We start from the raw sequence: 18,606 nt of genomic DNA on the forward strand, positions 1-18,606 counted from the left end.
CTGTCCTGGGGACATTCGCGCCGGGCCTTAGGCCCGGCTCCTCGCGGGTCCTCCCCTTTGGAGGCCTTTCGTTTCTTTATTCTTCCCCCACCCCGTCTTCCTACCTTGATAGAAGCGCGAACTCAATCTCTCTCACTGTAGCATTCCAGCTGGTCTTCTTTTTTTTTTTATTTTTTTTTTTTTATTTTTTTTTTTTCTGTTCTCTAAGTCTCAGGCCAAATTCATAGATTTTTAGGATAATTTTTAAGGTTATCTAGTAATTTGGTGGGGACAGGTTATTTTGGGGACCCTACTCTTCTGCCATCTTGCCCCCTCCTCCAAGGTGCGTATTTTCATAATTTTTCTACAAAAATACAACGAAGTACATAAATTGGATAAAGCAAGAAGTACTGATTTTACCATTTTTCAATGATGTGAGTAATTGCATGAAAATTTCTAAACATCAACTGCAATATTTCAGATAAGACAACCAATAAATAAGACAGAACATGCAAATACATATTATAATCAAATGCAAACAAGACAGACAAAGAAATTAAGATGAGCATGGATTATAGAATATATTTTACAATTGTATCAATGGTGGTGATATTGATAATCATGAATTATACATTCCATCTCCTCCCTTTAATACTCTTGCCACCTAAATATCTTTAAAAAGAAAAAAGGAGAGAGAGAAAGAAATGAATCACACAGTGATCACCAAGTTTGTCCTGCTAGGCCTTTCTGATGATCCTGACCTTCAGATTGTGATTTTCCTCTTCTTATTCGTCACATACTTACTAAGTGTCACTGGAAACCTAACTATCATCACCCTAACCTTGGTGGACTCTCATCTACAGACGCCAATGTATTTCTTCCTGAAACTTCTCTTTCTTAGAAATCTTATTTACAACTGTATGTATTCCTAGATTTCTGGGGGCAATTATCACCAGGGATAAGACTATTTCCTATAACGACTCTGCAGTCCAGCTGTTTTTCTTTATTTTAATGGGGGTGATGGAATTTTACATTCTCACTGCCATGTCTTATGACGGCTATGTTGCCATCTGCAAGCCCCTTCATTACACCACCATCATGATCAGGAAGGTCTGCACTCTACTTGTGCTCTGTGCATGGCTCGGTGGGTTCTTGACCATTTTCCCACCCCTTATGCTCTACTCCAGCTGAATTACTGTGCTTCCAATGTCATTGACCACTTTGCATGTGACTATTTTTCCCCTTTTACAACTGTCTTGTTCAGATACGTGGCTCCTAGAGGTAATTGGTTTCTACTTTGATTTAGTTGCCTTGCTATTCACTTTGGCCTTGGTGATTTTATCTTATCTGTATATAATCAGAACTATTTTGAGAATCCCATCTGCCAGTCAGAGAAAAAGGCTTTCTCCACATGTTCTTCTCATATGATTGTCATTTCCATTTCTTATGGGAGCTGTATATTTATGTATGCTAATCCCTCTGCAAAAGAAAGGGCATCATTGACCAAAGGAGTAGCTATTCTCAATACTTCTGTTGCCCCCATGCTGAACCCTTTTATTTACACTCTGAGAAACCAGCAAGTAAAACAAGCTTTCAAAGATATGGTCCATAAAGTAGTATTTTCTTCAAGTAAATGAAACATTTCTTCTGGCAAAAAAAAAAAAGACACTCTAAAGAGTAACTAGGTAAAATCTTGACATTCCTAAATATCTAAGTTGGTATGCTTCTTCTTCTAGTCTCTTATATGCCACTTTGTAATTATTTAATAGGTGCCCACCCATTTTTTCTACTTCCATACCCGTGTTTCTCCAATACATGTTTATTGACATATTGTAAAGTATGGAAAGCTTTATTTCTCCTACAAAGTTTTATGGAAATGAAATGTATTTCTATAAGGCATACTGTATAGCACAATGTAAAAAATAGTGTTAATTTTGTTAATAAACGTCTCTAAAGTCCCTTATAGTTTCAAAATTCATGTGTGATTCTTGTGAATTTTCCAGATGTTTTTGGTGATCTCTTAACATTTAAAAAATCTATACTCCCTATACTATTGTATATTAAATTCAGTCCTTAGAAATCCTAAGTCATTGTGAATTACACTTTAAGTACAGAGCATAATATATTTTGCGAAATTTAGTGCATATTACGAGGTAAATATCGATCATGATATTGAGTACTATTTATAGAATTTCTATTTCTCTCTCATTTTTGAAAAAATATTGATATCTGTTAAAGATTTGAAGCAAATGCAATAAAACTAAAACACCTGTCACTTTTCTAATTTTTGAGCCCCTGTATGACAGTTATTTTGAGTAATTTGTCAGATGTATCTATATTTCTCTAGAGTCTGCTAATGAAGATTTTGTTTCTTTGGACCATTTTCCTCTGCTTCTTGACATTCCTTGTATCTTTATGTTGATATGTATGCATTTGAAAAAACAACCTTGTCTCACAGTCTTGTAAAACTGGATTTGTGCAGAGGAAGACCATCACCTCTGAGTCCGGCTTCAGTCCACAAAATTCTGGGGACCTCTTGAACCTTTTGCAAGAATATATCTTCTCAGACTTCCATGTGAATATTCTCAATGACAAGATTTTGCCTTCTTTTGGTTTCTCTGATGGAGTTTGTAATCTCTTGCTTGTTCTTTGTCTGTGTTAACTCATGTCCTTGAAGTAACAGCTCACCATCCAGATTTTTTTTCTCATCAGCCCACAGTCACCTAGAGTTTGTCAGTTGCCCTAAGTGAACAAACAAATGTGTTTCTCTTCTGCAATGCTCTTTCTTACTCTATGTAGATATGACTTTGTGAACTGTACTATTTTGCTTCTCTTTAAAGCATTTCTTTTCACATTTCCTTCAAACCTGGGATACTGACAACACATATACTTAATTTCTGTTTTGTCTAAAGAATTCTTTACTTCTTCTTTTTTTTTTTTTTTTTTTGGATTTTCAACCCTCTGTTTATCTTCCCTTCTGTTTTTGCATTCTGTCTACTTTCTTCACTAGAGCCCTTATCATATTAATCATAATTGTTTCAAATGTCCAGTCTCATCATTTTCACACCTCTGCCATGTCTGGTTCTCTGCCTCTTCAAAAAGAGTGTTTTTTTTCCCTTTTTTATGCCCATACAGTTTTCTTGACACCCACATGTGATGCTCTGGTAAAAAGAACCACAGCAAGTATGCCTTTGGAAATGTGGTAGTCAGGCATGGGGGGAGGTGAAGCATTCTCTAGTCCTAAGGTCAGCGCTCAGTTTCTTAGTGAGCTTGGGCCTCTGGGAGGTGAACTTCATTAATTGTTTCTCAGTTTTTTCTCCCCACTTAAGCAGAACAGGAAGGTTAGTGTGAGCTGGAGTCAGGTATTTTCCTTCTCCCACATGGAAGGCTAGAAGATTCTGGAGTTGGGTATTTCCTTGTCCAAGGTCAGCTCAGCTCTGATAGTGTCCCAACAGGTTAGGCTCTGGTCATCTAGGTTCCTGTGAGGGCTGGATCTCTTAAGAATACAGCATTCTCATGTATTTCAAAATGGTCCCTTTTTCTCTCCCCTGACAGAAACATGAGGTGATTTTTCTCTGACACTCCACCTCTGAATCCTGTTGAGCTCTTAGAAGCAAATATCATGATGTGGACTCCCTGAGTTTCCCCACTTAGCCTCACAAACCATACATTTTACTTCAGGTTTTCTTCCTCTGGCACCAGACCCTAGGGCATTTTCTACTTATGAGCCTCTGCTCTCTTAAACCTTCACTTTTTGTACTTAGTTGTCTGATTTTCAATCATGAGGGCAGTGATTTTTCTGCTCAAAGGATCCAAAAAGGGGGATCCCTGGGTGGCGCAGCAGTTTAGCACCTGCCTTTGGCCCAGGGCACGATCCTGGAGACCCGGGATCGAATCCCACATCGGGCTCCCGGTGCATGGAGCCTGCTTCTCCCTCTGCCTGTGTCTCTGGCCTCTCTCTCTCACTGTGTGCCTATCATTATAAGTAAAATAAAATTTTAAAAAATTAAAAAATAGGATCCAAAAAGAGTTGATTTTCAGGCTGTTTATCTTTCTTTTTTTTTTTTTTTTTATTGGTAGACCCAAGTGGTGACTTGTGACTTCTTACATGCAGAGCTGGAAACCAAAGGTGTCACACTCTCATAACACATTATTTTTCTGTTTTACCTCACATTTCTTTTTTTTCCTTTTTTTATAAATTATTTTTTATTGGTGTTCAATTTGCCAACATATAGAATAACACCCAGTGGCTCATCCCATCAAGTGCCCCCCTCAGTGCCCATCACATTTCTATATGTCCTTTGCATGGGTATTCATCTGTCTCAAGAAACTCCTTCTTATGGAGACAGAGGGCTTCACTATTATGTTTTCTTTAATTATTTTTTAAAAATGGCAAATTCACTGATAATACTTATTAGAAAAGAAGAAAGGCCTTTAACAATTTTCCAATCTTGCAACATGACTAAATAGCAATATTTGAATTTGAACCTATCTGTTTTGGATCTAAGACTGTATTTTAAAAAATTCCTTATGATATACTACATCCCACTGATATTCGTATATATTATAGGTACTTACATATTAGACTAAAAATATCTTTTAAGCCCCAAAGTAACAAAATTTCGTATACTTGAAACTTTAATAGAAATTAAAGATACCTGTTAAAATAGCTCTTTTCATAGATACACTGCTATACTGATTAGCTGTGATATGAACAATTAGATCAATATCAAACAATTTTAATTAAATACTATGGTTGAATCAGAAATAACTTAGAATATTTAACAAGCAAAGAGTCACTATTTTTGGACAACTTTTGATGAACATGTGATCCAAGAGAAAAATTAGAAAATGTTGAATGTAAACTTTTGTATAAATTCATATCCAAAAAATGGCTAAAGAATAATGAGATCAGTAGTATATATGACTTGATATAATTGTGTAATATTCCTCATTAGAAAATGGCTTGGTGTAGTAAAAAAAAGTTCTGAGCTGAGAGTCAGGTATTTTATTTATATCTTTCAGAACATTGCCTGCTCTTTTTAAAAAAAGATTTCATTTATTTATTTAAAGAGAAAGAGAGGGATCCCTGGGTAGCGCAGCGGTTTGGCGCCTGCCTTTGGCCCAGGGCGCGATCCTGGAGACCCGGGATCGAATCCCACATCGGGCTCCGGGTGCATGGAGCCTGCTTCTCCCTCTGCCTATGTCTCTGCCTCTCTCTCTCTCTGATGACTATCATAAAGAAAAAAAATAAAGAGAAAGAGAGAGTGACAGAGAGACAGAGAGAGCATGAGTAGGGCGGGCAACAGAGGAAGAGGCTTAAGAATCCCAAGCAGAATCCACGCTGAGCACAGAAGCTGAGGCAGGCTTCCATCCCAGGACCATGAGATCATGACCTGAGCCAAAATTAAGAGTTGGACACTAATTGACTGAGCTGCCCAGGCACCCCAGGACTTTGCCAATTATTATGTGACATTTTTCATGTCCTTTTCTCTCCTTGGCTTGCCCTTGAGTTTTGATACTTGCATGACAGTGGGAATCATATCTATCTTTTTCCATTTTATCCTCAGTGCTTTGTATACTATTTAAAGATAGTAGGTCCTTGAAAGATATTTGTTGAAGGAAAAATAGTGATTGAGTCAACAGACTTCTTTTCTTGTCATTTCTTAAATGAGATAGAAAGAAATTGGATTTGTAAAATCTTGCCAAGTTCCTAGATATACTTCCATTAATTATGAGGTTAAACCCAGCACATCTTTTAAATGGAAAGGGACCTTCTGATTAGTAGATGATTTTCAAGAATTAGCACCATTACCATTATGGGAGAATGACTTCAAGTGATTCTTGGAAAAGATTGAAAAGTTCAATAAGTATCTAATCTGTATTTTTTTGGTGACTTGCAATGGGAAATCCATGAGCACTGAACTCTATCTCATTCTTTTTAATATTCTGTATTCGGTGTTTTTGAATTATTTATTTGACAATTAATGGTTTATAAAATCATTTTTATGGAAACATTTTAGTATATGATAAAATTGAAATGTTTTCATATAAGATTAAGTTGTTCCAGTATTTTACTCAGCAAGACAAGAAATGGGGCATCTATTTTTCAGAGAAATCTTGATTTAGGATAGTCAGGAGACCTCTCCCAAAGGCTTTGCACATTTAGTTATTTTTTCATTTAGACAGTCTGCAAAATATTCCATGTGCTTCTGGTTTATTTTTATGCCCTTTCTATTTCTTTGGGTGATATCCCAAAAGTTTCCTGTTCCAATATTGATGCAAATTCATATAGTCCTTATGTACTTTCCTCCAGGCCCTCGTTGGCACGTTTTATTCACTGGAGTATTTGTCGTGAGACATGGGCTTATACGGTAGATAAAACATGTGCCTTATGCAGGGGAAAATTCATAGACTCCTTGTCCAGAAAGGCTTAAAGTAACTCCAGTTCAAACTTCTCTTCACTATCGTTGCTCCCATAGCTACCATGGAAAATGTGTAATAGGATATCAGCTATAGAAATAAAGTAATTCCAAATGTACTGAGAATGATTCTTAGGAATACTGAATCTCTTAACCTAAAACTGAAATAGTTGTCAATGTGCTTTTTGTATCATTTCAACCAGCTGATGCAGTGCATTTGTATGACAGAGGTAAGATTATAAAACCAAAACCAATGAAAAATTTCCTTTTCTTAGCACTGATTCATTAGTTCTTAACTTTTCATTAGCTATTATAGAATAATTTAGGGTTGCTATTTCTTTCCACGTATACCTAGTGTTATGAAGAATGAACATGTTACATTTCCTGTTTTTCATAATAATTTATTCCTTTATTAATTTTCAGAAAATTATTTTCTCTGAGTTTGATCTCCCCCACAGTATATAGGTTTCCTAAGTAGCCCATGCTTCATTTCCTGGCAGAAAATTAGACTTTCAGTTCTACCATTTAGTAGCTATATGATCTTGTTTATGTCATGTAACCTCTCTCATTGCCAGTTTCTTCAAATTAACATAGGGTCATCAAAAAAAGGTAGAGATAAGGGCATGATTTTTGTTATTTTGCAGTGGGGCTATATTCCTCAAATGTGATCATTTATTTTATTTTTGGGAATAATCAAGATAGTAGTTAGTAACTGCTGTCTAAAAATATATGCTATAATATTGTTGTATAGTTTAATTTTACTTATAATTATATTAGCCCTAAATAACTCCATGATATACTATTCTCATCTTAAAATAATAAAAAAAAACAAATTAAAAGAGAGATTAAGAAACTTGTATAGGGACGCCTGAATGGCTCAGTGGTTGAGCATCGATCGAGTCCCACATCAACGTCCCTGCAGGGAGCCTGTTTCTCCCTCCCTGTATCTCTGTCTCTCTGTGTATCTCTCATGAATAAATGGATAAAATCTTTTAAAAAACCCAAAACTTGTATAAAGTCATAATACTATAATGTGGCTAAGTTATATTTTTTAAAAAGATTTTTTTTTTATTTTAGAGAGAGAGGAAGAGAACAATGGGGAGGGGCAGAGGGAGAGGGAGAGACAATTTCAGACAGACTCTGTACTGAGTGCAGAGTCTAAGGCAGGGCTTGATCTCACAAGCCTGAGATCACAACCTGAACGGAAACCAAGAGCTCACATGCACTGTGCCACACAGGCACCCCTACGTTGCATTTTTAATCCATTTCTCTTTGAATTCAAAGCCCACAAGTTGCCCCAATAATACCACACATTATAAAATAAGTTCTGATGCCATGCATTTTATAAAAATTCCTTTCCTTTGTTTTAAGTTGAAAGTTACCTGCAAATATAGATATATAGTTAACAAACTGAGATAATCAGAATATAAGGAGAACATCTTTATGAAAACCTACAGATTATGATGTGATTTAAGTGATTACTGTTTTTCCTTCATTATTCCTATTCATACCAGTTGGTGCTCTGATCTGACTTGGAATTCAAATTCATTTTCTAATAGGAAAAAAAGCAAAGGTCATTTATTTTTTTTCAGAGGCCTCAGGTAAACTGCATTCTGAACTAATTTTAAGAATACTCTAAGGCATTGCTAAGGTAATAATCTGAAAAAATCTACATTGGTTCTTAGGAGATTTTTTTATATTCAATCACTATGAAGTTCTTACATGAGATTAAATGTCACCAAACATTTTTTTCATCATAAACAGAATGCGTCATTCCATGGGGAAAAATAGTACTTGGTACAAACCAAATAATTAATGAAGATATCAAATTAAATCAGAATTTTGCTCTCTTTTCTGACAAATTAGCCTAACATATAGACCTAACCTCAAGAAAAAGATTATCAAGTGAGAGAGAAAGATAGAGAATTGGAAAACTGTGTGTTAATGTTGTGGGTGCAAATTATATCTTGAGGACATATGTGTTCACAACTATTTTTAGGACTTTTAACTTGAGATCTCAGCACACATAGCAAATGCAGAATGATAAAGTTAGTTTCCAATTATATTGCAGAATTTAGGGAGATTCTTAACATTACTCCAATTATTTTTTAAAAAATAAGGAAAAGCAATTTTCTTAATCCTTAATAGATCTTCTTAAACTGTTGCACTTTAAATTGGATGATTCAGAGAATGAAATTGTTCTTTTCTCTACAAGGCCATCCACTCTTAAAATTTATATTAAATGGCAGAAGTGTCCTAAAAGGCATTTATTTAAATAAGTGTAATAACTAGTTGGTGCTTATTATTTCATTCACATATCAGCTATTTCATTTAACACTCATTCATGAAATAGATAAATTCACTTTCACTTAACCACACAGGTAATTCAACAATAAGATATCCAGGATGGGTTAGCCTTCACTGAAACAAAAAGGGGTAGGGGCCACATTAAACTTGCAACCATAGCTTACATGTTATTGAAAAAAAAAGAAATGTGGGTGAGTAGTTAGGAGGGAAAGCCTAAAATTATATTTTAAAGTCTCAGATATATATTTCATTTTTCTACTGAAAACATCACAGAAATTGTTGAGAGATCAGAGCCTACACACAGCTGTTAATTATAGAGGGTTATTTATTGAGAACAATGACTCTTATGATCGAAATATCCATCATACACTTGAATTGCCATAAGTTTCTTTACAAAATATGTCATTGTAATGTCTGATTTCTCTTGTAAGAGCTCTTCAGCCTGTTTCCTCCAGTCCCTTAGAAATAGCAAGAGAAATGTTTGTTTCTTGTGAATCTCACATGCTTCCCCAGTAGTGTTAGAACTATCCATCTTAGCTGGAATTTGCCTAAACTTAATCGACAACAATATTTTTTGCTAAACAGTAAAGTGAGTGAAAAGAAGGCTCAGGCATGTAAGAGAAAAAAACTTAAATTTCACAGTGTTATAATGCATTATGTGCTACAAATCAGCAATTCTACATCTTAAAACTAAATATTCTATTGCAAAACTTCTCTCATGACTCTGAATTCAAAAATTTACTATTTAATGAGAATGCACAGAATAAAGGATCAGATAACAGACTGGTTTAATTTGTTGAAGGAACTTTTAGCTTCACTTTAAAATATATTGTTGTTATTATTATTATTATTCATGAAGAGAAAATAAATGGATTTCATGTGCTGTTTCATTGATTTCTCCAGGGTGTTGACAAAATAGAGCTTCTATAAGTGAATGCTGATATAAATAAAAGGAAAAATATAAAAATGTAATATAGGATAGAAAATAGAATACAAACAATATTTAGATGCAAAAAAACTTTGAAGGAAAAAACGTTCTGTAAAAAACAATGTTTATTTTAGATATTCATACAATTTTACTTCCTTAGCCCATGAAATATACAGATCCATTGTATTAAATCTCTGCTCTGGCTTTTCATATTCTGTACTCCCTAGTACCTGACGACATTTTGTCAATGAATTCATTGTCTGTGGCTTGGGACGAGGAGTAGGTGGTTGAAAGGAGAATATGAGGCAGAGTGAAAACAGAAATCTGTCACATTGTTAAAGATTTAACTTCAGTGACTTTCAAAATTTGGAGACCTCACCATTTGAGTGATCTTTTTCCTGACAGATCTGTCTTTTTTATATTACACTAGTGTAGTAAATGATAACACAAGAAATTAGGCAACAGAAATAAGGAAATAGGACACTTTTATTGTCGTTGGAAAAAGGACAAGTAGTTTCCCATTAAGAAGTGAACTCCTAGAAGAAGTGAATTTAGGGTACGTGATTTGGATAAAGTTTTTAAAAAAACTTTTTAGATTCAATTTCCATTCTGTGAAATAAGGATTTTATGGAGAAACATTCTCTGTAAAACAGTACTACATATGGTAAGATCTTACTTTAAAACATTTTACCTGCTTTTATTGAGTTGTCTTAAAGACATCCTAAATTAAATCAGTAGGGCATAATATGTTTATTTCTAGAGACAAATTCCAGAACAATCCATGGATTATCCTCTTTTCTACAATCTACTTGTTTTTTCCCCCTCTAGATTACAAAAGAAAAGGAAAAAAAATGAGAAACCACACAGAAATAACAGATTTTATTCTCCTGGGATTGTCAGATGACCCACAGCTTCAGGAGGTGATCTTTGTCTTTCTGCTTATCACCTACATGCTCAGCATCACTGGGAACCTGACCATTATCACCCTCACCCTGCTGGATTCCCACCTCCAGACCCCCATGTATTTCTTCCTCAGAAACTTCTCCTTACTTGAGATTTCATTCACAACTGTGAGCATACCCAAGTTCCTGAGCACCCTGATTACAGGAGATAAAAACATTTCCTTTAATGATTGCATGGCTCAGTTCTTTTTTTTCATCTTATTGGGAGTCATTGAATTTTGCCTTCTGGCTGCCATGTCCTATGACCGATACATTGCCATCTGCAAACCTCTGCATTACATGACCATCATGAATCCCAGAGTCTGCATACTCCTTGTCTTTGCTTCTTGGTCGGCTTCATTCTTAATCATATTCCCATTACTCATGCTGTTCATACAGCTTGATTATTGTAAGTCCAATGTTATAGACCATTTTACCTGTGACTATTTCCCCTTACTACATCTTTCTTGTTCAGACACTAGATTCTTAGAGATAGTGGGTTTTTCCTGTGCTGTTTTTACGTTAATGTTCACATTGGCATTAATAATTCTGTCCTACATATATATCCTCAGAACAATTTTGAGGATTCCTTCTACTAGTCAGAGGACAAAGGCCTTTTCCACCTGTTCTTCCCACATGATTGTCATCTCCATCTCCTATGGCAGCTGCATTTTCATGTATATTAACCCAGCAGCAAAAGACAGAGTGTCTCTGAGCAAGGGAGTTGCTGTGCTAAACACCTCGGTAGCCCCCATGCTGAACCCCTTTATTTACAGCCTAAGGAACCAGCAAGTCAAGCGAGCCTTCCTGGACAGGGCAAAGAAGATTGTATTTTTCTCAAGCAAATGAAAAAATAAAAGCGCTGTCATAAATTAGAGGCATAATGAAGAGCAAGTAAATAAAAACCATAGTTCTCAAAAGTCTAATACCCACATAGCCTCACTAGAGTTCTATTTCATTGCTTATATTTCTATTGCCAGCAGTTTGTTGAGGATATTTGAATACATATATATATTTTCCATTTAAATTCCACTCCCTTTTCATTGCATTTCCCTTCCTTTAAACTAGTCTTTCCACTCTATAACTATGAGACTGGCCTCATTTCCTTCTTTTAACTATTTTTAAATTTCAATTTTTCCACAATAATCTTAGAAAACAGAAATCTTAGAAATCTTAGGAAAAGAACAAGAATACAAGAGAAAATGTTTTATGATTTAATCAGGAAAACACTTTCTAGAAATTCAGAAAATATTGTCATGTTTAATATTATTTTTAATTTACTCTACAAGGACCATAAATATGCTTGACAGTCTTATTGGGAGATTACAGGCACTATCTTCTCCATATTGTAGCACACTTAGTAACTATATAAAAACAGTACAACTGAAGGAATGATGTAATTATACATATTTTTTGAGAGATCAAGAAGCATCTCTCATTAACCAGTTTAAAATTTTCTGTGCCATATAATTTCTCAACTTAAAACACAAGTATGAAGACACAGTTACTTAGGGAAAGCTTGAAGTAGTCCTTATTTCTTCAACTCCATAATTACCACATATACCATACCAGTTCTTTAAAAAAGCCTGAAGAAATAAAACACATACAATAATGTACATAACACTGAGCTAGCTTTTAAAAGTGTTCAAATAAAATGTGCATTTTATCACAACTAGACATTGTGTATGACAAAGAAATAATTGAACGTTTTCTAAAGCATTTGGCATTCATTTTCTTTTATTTTACATTAGGCCTTTTGACAACTATGTAAGAATCAATTTATTTGATGTGTACTGACTTTTCATGAAGTTAATGATAACACTTTTTGTTAAGGTTTACATGTTGAGCTTTCTTTTTTTAAAGATTTTTAATTTATTTATTCATTCATAAGACAGAGAGAGAGAGAGAGGCAGAGACACAGGCAGAGGGAGAAGCAGGCTCCACACAGGGAGCCCAACGTGGGACTCTATCCTGGGTCTCCAGTATCAGGCCCTGGGCTGAAGGCGGCGCTAAACCGCTGAGCCACCTGGGCTGCCCCATGTTGATCTTTCTAATGATAGGAATTCCTATGATGCAAAACCTTTTTTTTCCACCCAAAAAGATTCCTATAATTATTTGGGTTACACCTAGTAATATATGAGGTGCCAACATCATCTGTCAACTGATACACTTCTGATATTATAAATTCAAATAGAATAATAGCTCAGTTTGATGATGGTAATCAGTAAATGGGAGGTCAGCCAGACATTTTGTGGGAGGCTTACCTAGAGAGGATAATATACCACTGAAAATAATTAGCAATACACACTGGAATTATTCAAAAATATGATGTGAGTTCAGGATTTAGAGAAAATCTTTATTTTATTTTATTTTATTTATTTTTGCAAATTTTTTATTGGAGTCTTATTTGCCAACATGTAGTATAACACAAAAGTTCCTGTCAAGTTCCCCCTCAGCGCCCGTCACCCTGTCATCCCATCCCTCCACCCACCTCACCTTCTACTACCCCTTGTTCTTTTCCCAGAGTTAGGAGTCGATTTAGAGAAAATCTTAATATATTTGGATCCCCTAACAATTTGATTTAATAAACTTTTAAAATTATGAACATGTTACAGCAAAACTTTATTTGTAACTGAAACCTGTCCTCCACTGTCTGAGGAGAGTGAAACCTGGTAGCCTGAACAATAGTTCATTGACCTAAAACATAGGCACTCATCAACCTCAGAATACATGGAGGTAATTGGCACATTATTAAAAAATCAGATGTCCTACTAGCTTGTGGATAAGAGGCTAACAGTTGTAATTAGTCTTCATCAAAATTAAATTATTAGGAGGCCTAGAGAAAAGCTAGAGAGCTATTAGGAACTAGGAATAAAACAGTAAAGGTAGAAAGAAAGTGAGAGAGTGATCAAGGAGGAAAGAGACAATTCAGCATCTAGAAGTTTGAGGAAAGATATGGAGAAGAAACATGTCTAATAAGATATTTCAAAAAACAAACAAACAAACAAACAAACAAAGCTATTTCAAATGAAGTGCAGTGCTTTGTGAGATAGAACCTCATTTCTTTTCCTGTAAGTAAATCAATAAAGATTTTGTTGCTCACAAATACACAAGTGATAGACACCAGATAGACACTTAACTAACTTCTTTCTGTCCCAGACTCTTTCTTTACCTGAATAGCACTGACCTTAGAGGGTTTTGTATTGTTGGCTTGCTTGAAAAAAAATGAGGTAATATGTATATGGTTAGTGCCTGGTAATCAAGAAAAGCTCAGAATAAAATATGAAAAGATTCACTATTTGGATACAAAAATAAAGGCAAAGGAATAGAATTTTCCTAAGTAGAAAATTAGTTTTACTATCTCTACTGAAATAGTGAATAAATATTTTCAATGCTTATTTTAATGTGTATCAGTTATACATTCAACATGGTGTCTATGTATTGTCCCATGTGTGAGCTAGTGGTTTGTTCATCCTTTCCCACTTCTTTCTTTTGTCCCATTATCTAATATTCTCATTTTTCACTACTGCAAATAATCTGCATTTCTGGCATTAAATGCACACATGTTTTATGTCCACATTTATAACTGTGAGGAAAATAAAGATAATTTGTTAAATGTAACATTATATTACATATTTATGTACATATAGATTCATATATACCTCTATACTATATTATTCTTCTAGTAATAAAAGTGACACCTCTCATTGACGGAACTGTGGAAATAAACTAGTTAAAAATATCCAATGCCAGACTTCCAGATATTTATTTTATTGATTCACAAAAATTCTCAATATGAGAAAATGTCATATGCACAAATATAAATACAGGTATAAACCTTCTCATCAGTCTTTAATAGGTTGTCCATTTCAGAAGACAATCAAGTCATACTAGAAATCCACAGTAGTGTTTTCCACCATTTCATTCTGGTAAAGAATTCTTCCTAGATTGCCAACATTCAAAGGATATAAGTATGCTAATTCTACTGAGACAAGTCCAGTTTCCGGGAGAAAAATGGATTCCTTGTATAATCACAGAAGACTGAAATTCTAAATCAAACTTTCATACACTCAATATCACATTGTTTGTATATTTGCCTATTTACCTCAATATTTTTGCTTCTTATACTTTTTAATCAATATTTGTAAAAATGATTCACCTTTATCTTTAATTATTCCTCTTCTTGGTACTCTATTTACTTAATGAATTCCCCTGGGCCAACAACAACAAAAAAGACACAGATAAAGTAAGTCCAGTTCCATTTGTGTAGCATACATAGAGAAGAACATTCCTTATCTTCTATTTTTCAAAGCAGCATTTGCAGGGAAATATAACAGCCCCTGAACCTAAGGAAAATACTACTCATATTTTGTAGATATATACTCATAGAATCACAGAATATTGATTTTAAATGTTTGCATGAATAGAAAGAAAAATGATTTAATATAGAAATATTTTGTATTATATGAAAAGAGGCAATGGAAAAATACTAGTCAATCCAGATATAACTGAATTTATACATGGAGTTTGAATAAGAGATGAAAAGCAAGAATGAGTTGTATTATAAAAAAAAGTCAGAATTTCACTTTTCAAAAAAAAGTCAGTATCAGGAATGAAGGATATTGTGAGTCAAAGAGAAGTATAATCCCAAAGAACCAAGAAAAAGTTAAGTCAACACACTTGTTCTGAGAGCAAAATAAAAATCAAATATTTTGCTAACTTGATTTACCAGTTCTGAAATTATGTAAATTTAGGCAAATCAGATGATAAAATTTGAGACTAAATCATCAAGAAGAATCAGGAAGTAAGTAAATTTTTTATTCTTCAATATAATATATATATTCAGTTTATTCAAATATTTTTAAAAACCATGTTTATACATGTTTATGGACTTACAACCCCTTCAGCATTGAAAATTAAATAATTGTTTACTACCAAGAGACTATTAATGAAATCCTAAAGCAGGAACACAGAAATAAATCTTGGATTGTTCATTTTTTCTTTTTTTTTCTTTTTTTTTAATTTTATTATTTATTCATGATAGTCACAGAGAGAGAGAGAGAGAGAGGCAGAGACATAGGCAGAGGGAGAAGCAGGCTCCATGCAGGAAGCCTGACGTGGGATTCGATCCCGGGTCTCCAGGATTGCGCCCTGGGCCAAAGGCAGGTGCTAAACCGCTGTGCCACCCAGGGATCCCTGTTCATTTTTCTAATTTGAAATTATATTCTATTATAGATAGGATTATTTTTTAAATTCCCTATTGGAAGGATATCTGCTTTCCAGTAAATGTTATTTTGGCCATCTACTTATTGATTTTCCATAGCAATATTGTAAAGAAAGAGAGAAAGGAAGAAAGGTATGCATTGTATGAATTAAAGTATTTTTAGGCAATTATTTAATTTAGTAATAGAAGATTACCTTCTTGTTCTTCTGCCTTTTTATCAGAAAAAGGAAAAAATTATGAGAGTGATAGCATCGATCAAATCTTTTAGAAAGTGATTCATGAGAGAATGCCAGTAAAACATTGCCATAAACATGCATGTTCCACAGTGAGATGATTACTGTGGTGTCTAATTGTTTAACCTTGTGAAAGTTGCCTAAAATATGTGGGCCTCAAAATACAGAATGTGTAGATGGGCCTAAACAACCCCTGTAAAATTTCAAATGCTTTATTTAGATTATTCATAATCCAGACTAGTTTTTATAACTGGGGGAAATAAAAATCAATTAAAATATTTTCATTTTTTTATAAAAGGAGCTAAATATTGTAAAGAATAATTAGAGGCTTGATTTTAAAGAAACACTAGAAGAAATAGCTTCCACTTAAATGTCAGCACAAGATATATTTTTATCCATGGCCCATGATAGTGTATTTTCAGCAAAAAGAGATCAATATTTAACTTCAGATAATACTAAATGTGAGATCCAGTAGAAATTGGACAGTTGCTGAAGGAAAACATTTGTTTTTGGATTTCATAGATTACTCATCACTGTGGATATTTTTAAGATTCTATACTCTAACCTCAATACTGTTTTAACTTTTTATGTCCTATAGGGCACATACATTTTCCATTCTAAAGGGGGGGAAGAAAGGATCCTCAATGAAAAACCACACAGTACCCACAGAGTTCATTCTTCTAGGGCTATCAGATGACCAGAGTTTCAGATTGTGATTTTTCTCTTTTTAATTCTCACATACATATTCAGTGTCACTGGAAATTTGACCATCATCACTCTCACCTTGGTGGACTCCCATCTACAGACCCCTATGTATTTTTTCCTCAGGAACTTCTCTGTATTAGAAATATCCTTTACAACCGTCTGTATTCCTAGATTTCTGGGCACAATTATCACCAGAGACTAAACTATTTCATACAATAATTGTACAGCTCAGTTGTTTTTCTTCATCTTCATGGGCATAACTGAGTTTTATCTTCTAACTGCTATGTCCTATGATCGCTATGTAGCCATCTGTAAACCCTTGCATTACACGACTATCATGAACAAAAGAGTCTGCATTTTACTTGTCTTTTGTGCATGGCTGGCAGGATTCTTAAATATCTTCCCGCCAATTATTCTTTTCCTCCAGTTAGATTACTGTGGCTCCAATGTCATTGATCACTTTGCTTGTGACTATTTTCCCCTCTTGCAATTATCTTGCTCAGACACATGGCTCCTAGAAGTGATTGGTTTTTACTCTGCAATAGTGATTCTGCTTTTCACTCTGGCACTAATAATTCTATCCTACATGTTCATCATTAGAACAATTCTGAAACTGCCATCTGCCAGTCAGAGAAAAAAGGCATTTTCTACATGCTCCTCGCACATGATTGTCATTTCCATCTCTTATGGAAGCTGCATATTCATGTATGCCAACCCCTCTGCAAAAGAAAAGGCATCCTTGACCAAAGGAGTAGCTATTCTTAATACTTCTGTTGCTCCTATGATGAATCCATTTATATATACCCTGAGGAATCAGCAAGTAAAGCAAGCCTTTAAGGATACTATCCAAAAGGTTCTGTTTTTCTCCAGTAAATGAAAGTATTGCCATTAAAAGAATGAAGTTCTTGTAGATGCTACTATTCACACTTTCTCAAAACCCCGTTTCCTTTACTAGAGTATCTATTTTACTCTTTTTCTTCATTCCCATATTAAAATTTCCCAGTCATTGAACTCAATAAATTTGATAAACTGAATATCGTTCCAGAACTTTCTGTACATTCATGTGTTTTATTCAAATGTATTTAGATGAAGGAATACATTTGGATTCGTGGTTATGGTTTTGAATGGAAGTGGTTTGCCTTTGAAGAGACACTGAGCATTTAGTTTGATAGAAAGATTGTCAGGATAGATGCAGATTTCTGAACTTTTCATTCTTATCCAGTAATAGGCATGAATGTTGGTAGAAAAATGTAATTCTATTTGTCATATCCATGAAATCAAATAAACACAATCACCAGGAGATTGAGAATAAAATATAAATATCTACTCAAATATTTTAAAAGATTAGAAATTCATACATAATACAAATCTTTATACTGTTTATAATAATGATGATACTAATGAGAAGAGAAGGAAAGTAGAAGGGATAGAAGGTAACATAACACTTTTCAGCAATTCCTATATTCTATATCTATTGTTTGTATTGACTCACTTAATCCTACCATCAACATTATGAGATGTTTTTAATCACTATTCTCTTTTAGTCAGAGGTATTTTTCTTTAGGTAGATCAAATACCTCCAAAAATTAAAAAATAGGTAGACATCAGACAACGTAAAATATATCAAATGTATAAAAGGCACAAAACTATGATAAACCAGTGAAAGTTCATCTTTCTGGACAAGTGAGCTTTATTTGTGGCATATAGAACTGACTTTAGAGTTTGGGAAGTATGGAAGAGAACTAACATCTATTGATAATATTCTACACATTCTATTTTATATTAAGCAAACCACAAATTTATTTTATTTATTTTACAAAACAAATTAGAAAGTGAGCCTTATTATCTCTAATTTATAGGTGAATGA

At 34.2% G+C, this 18,606-nt stretch overlaps 1 protein-coding gene and 2 pseudogenes across 1 annotated transcript; all 3 read left to right on the top strand.

Moving 5' to 3' along the window:
* Positions 1–683: 683 nt before the first annotated feature.
* Positions 684–1,616, top strand: LOC125754768 (olfactory receptor 6C3-like; annotated as a pseudogene).
* An 8,871-nt stretch (positions 1,617–10,487) lies between these two features.
* Positions 10,488–11,426, top strand: LOC112663067 (olfactory receptor 6C1-like). Its single transcript, XM_025451664.3, has one exon. It carries the CDS (start codon positions 10,488–10,490, stop codon positions 11,424–11,426), a length of 939 nt encoding a protein of 312 aa, XP_025307449.3.
* Positions 11,427–16,678: 5,252 nt separating this feature from the next.
* LOC112674922 (olfactory receptor 6C3-like) lies at positions 16,679–17,616 on the top strand (annotated as a pseudogene).
* The last annotated feature ends 990 nt before the right edge of the window (positions 17,617–18,606 follow it).

Source organism: Canis lupus, unplaced genomic scaffold (assembly GCF_003254725.2).
Source record: "Canis lupus dingo isolate Sandy unplaced genomic scaffold, ASM325472v2 SANDYSCAFF107, whole genome shotgun sequence".
NCBI classification, from domain to species: domain Eukaryota; kingdom Metazoa; phylum Chordata; class Mammalia; order Carnivora; family Canidae; genus Canis; species Canis lupus.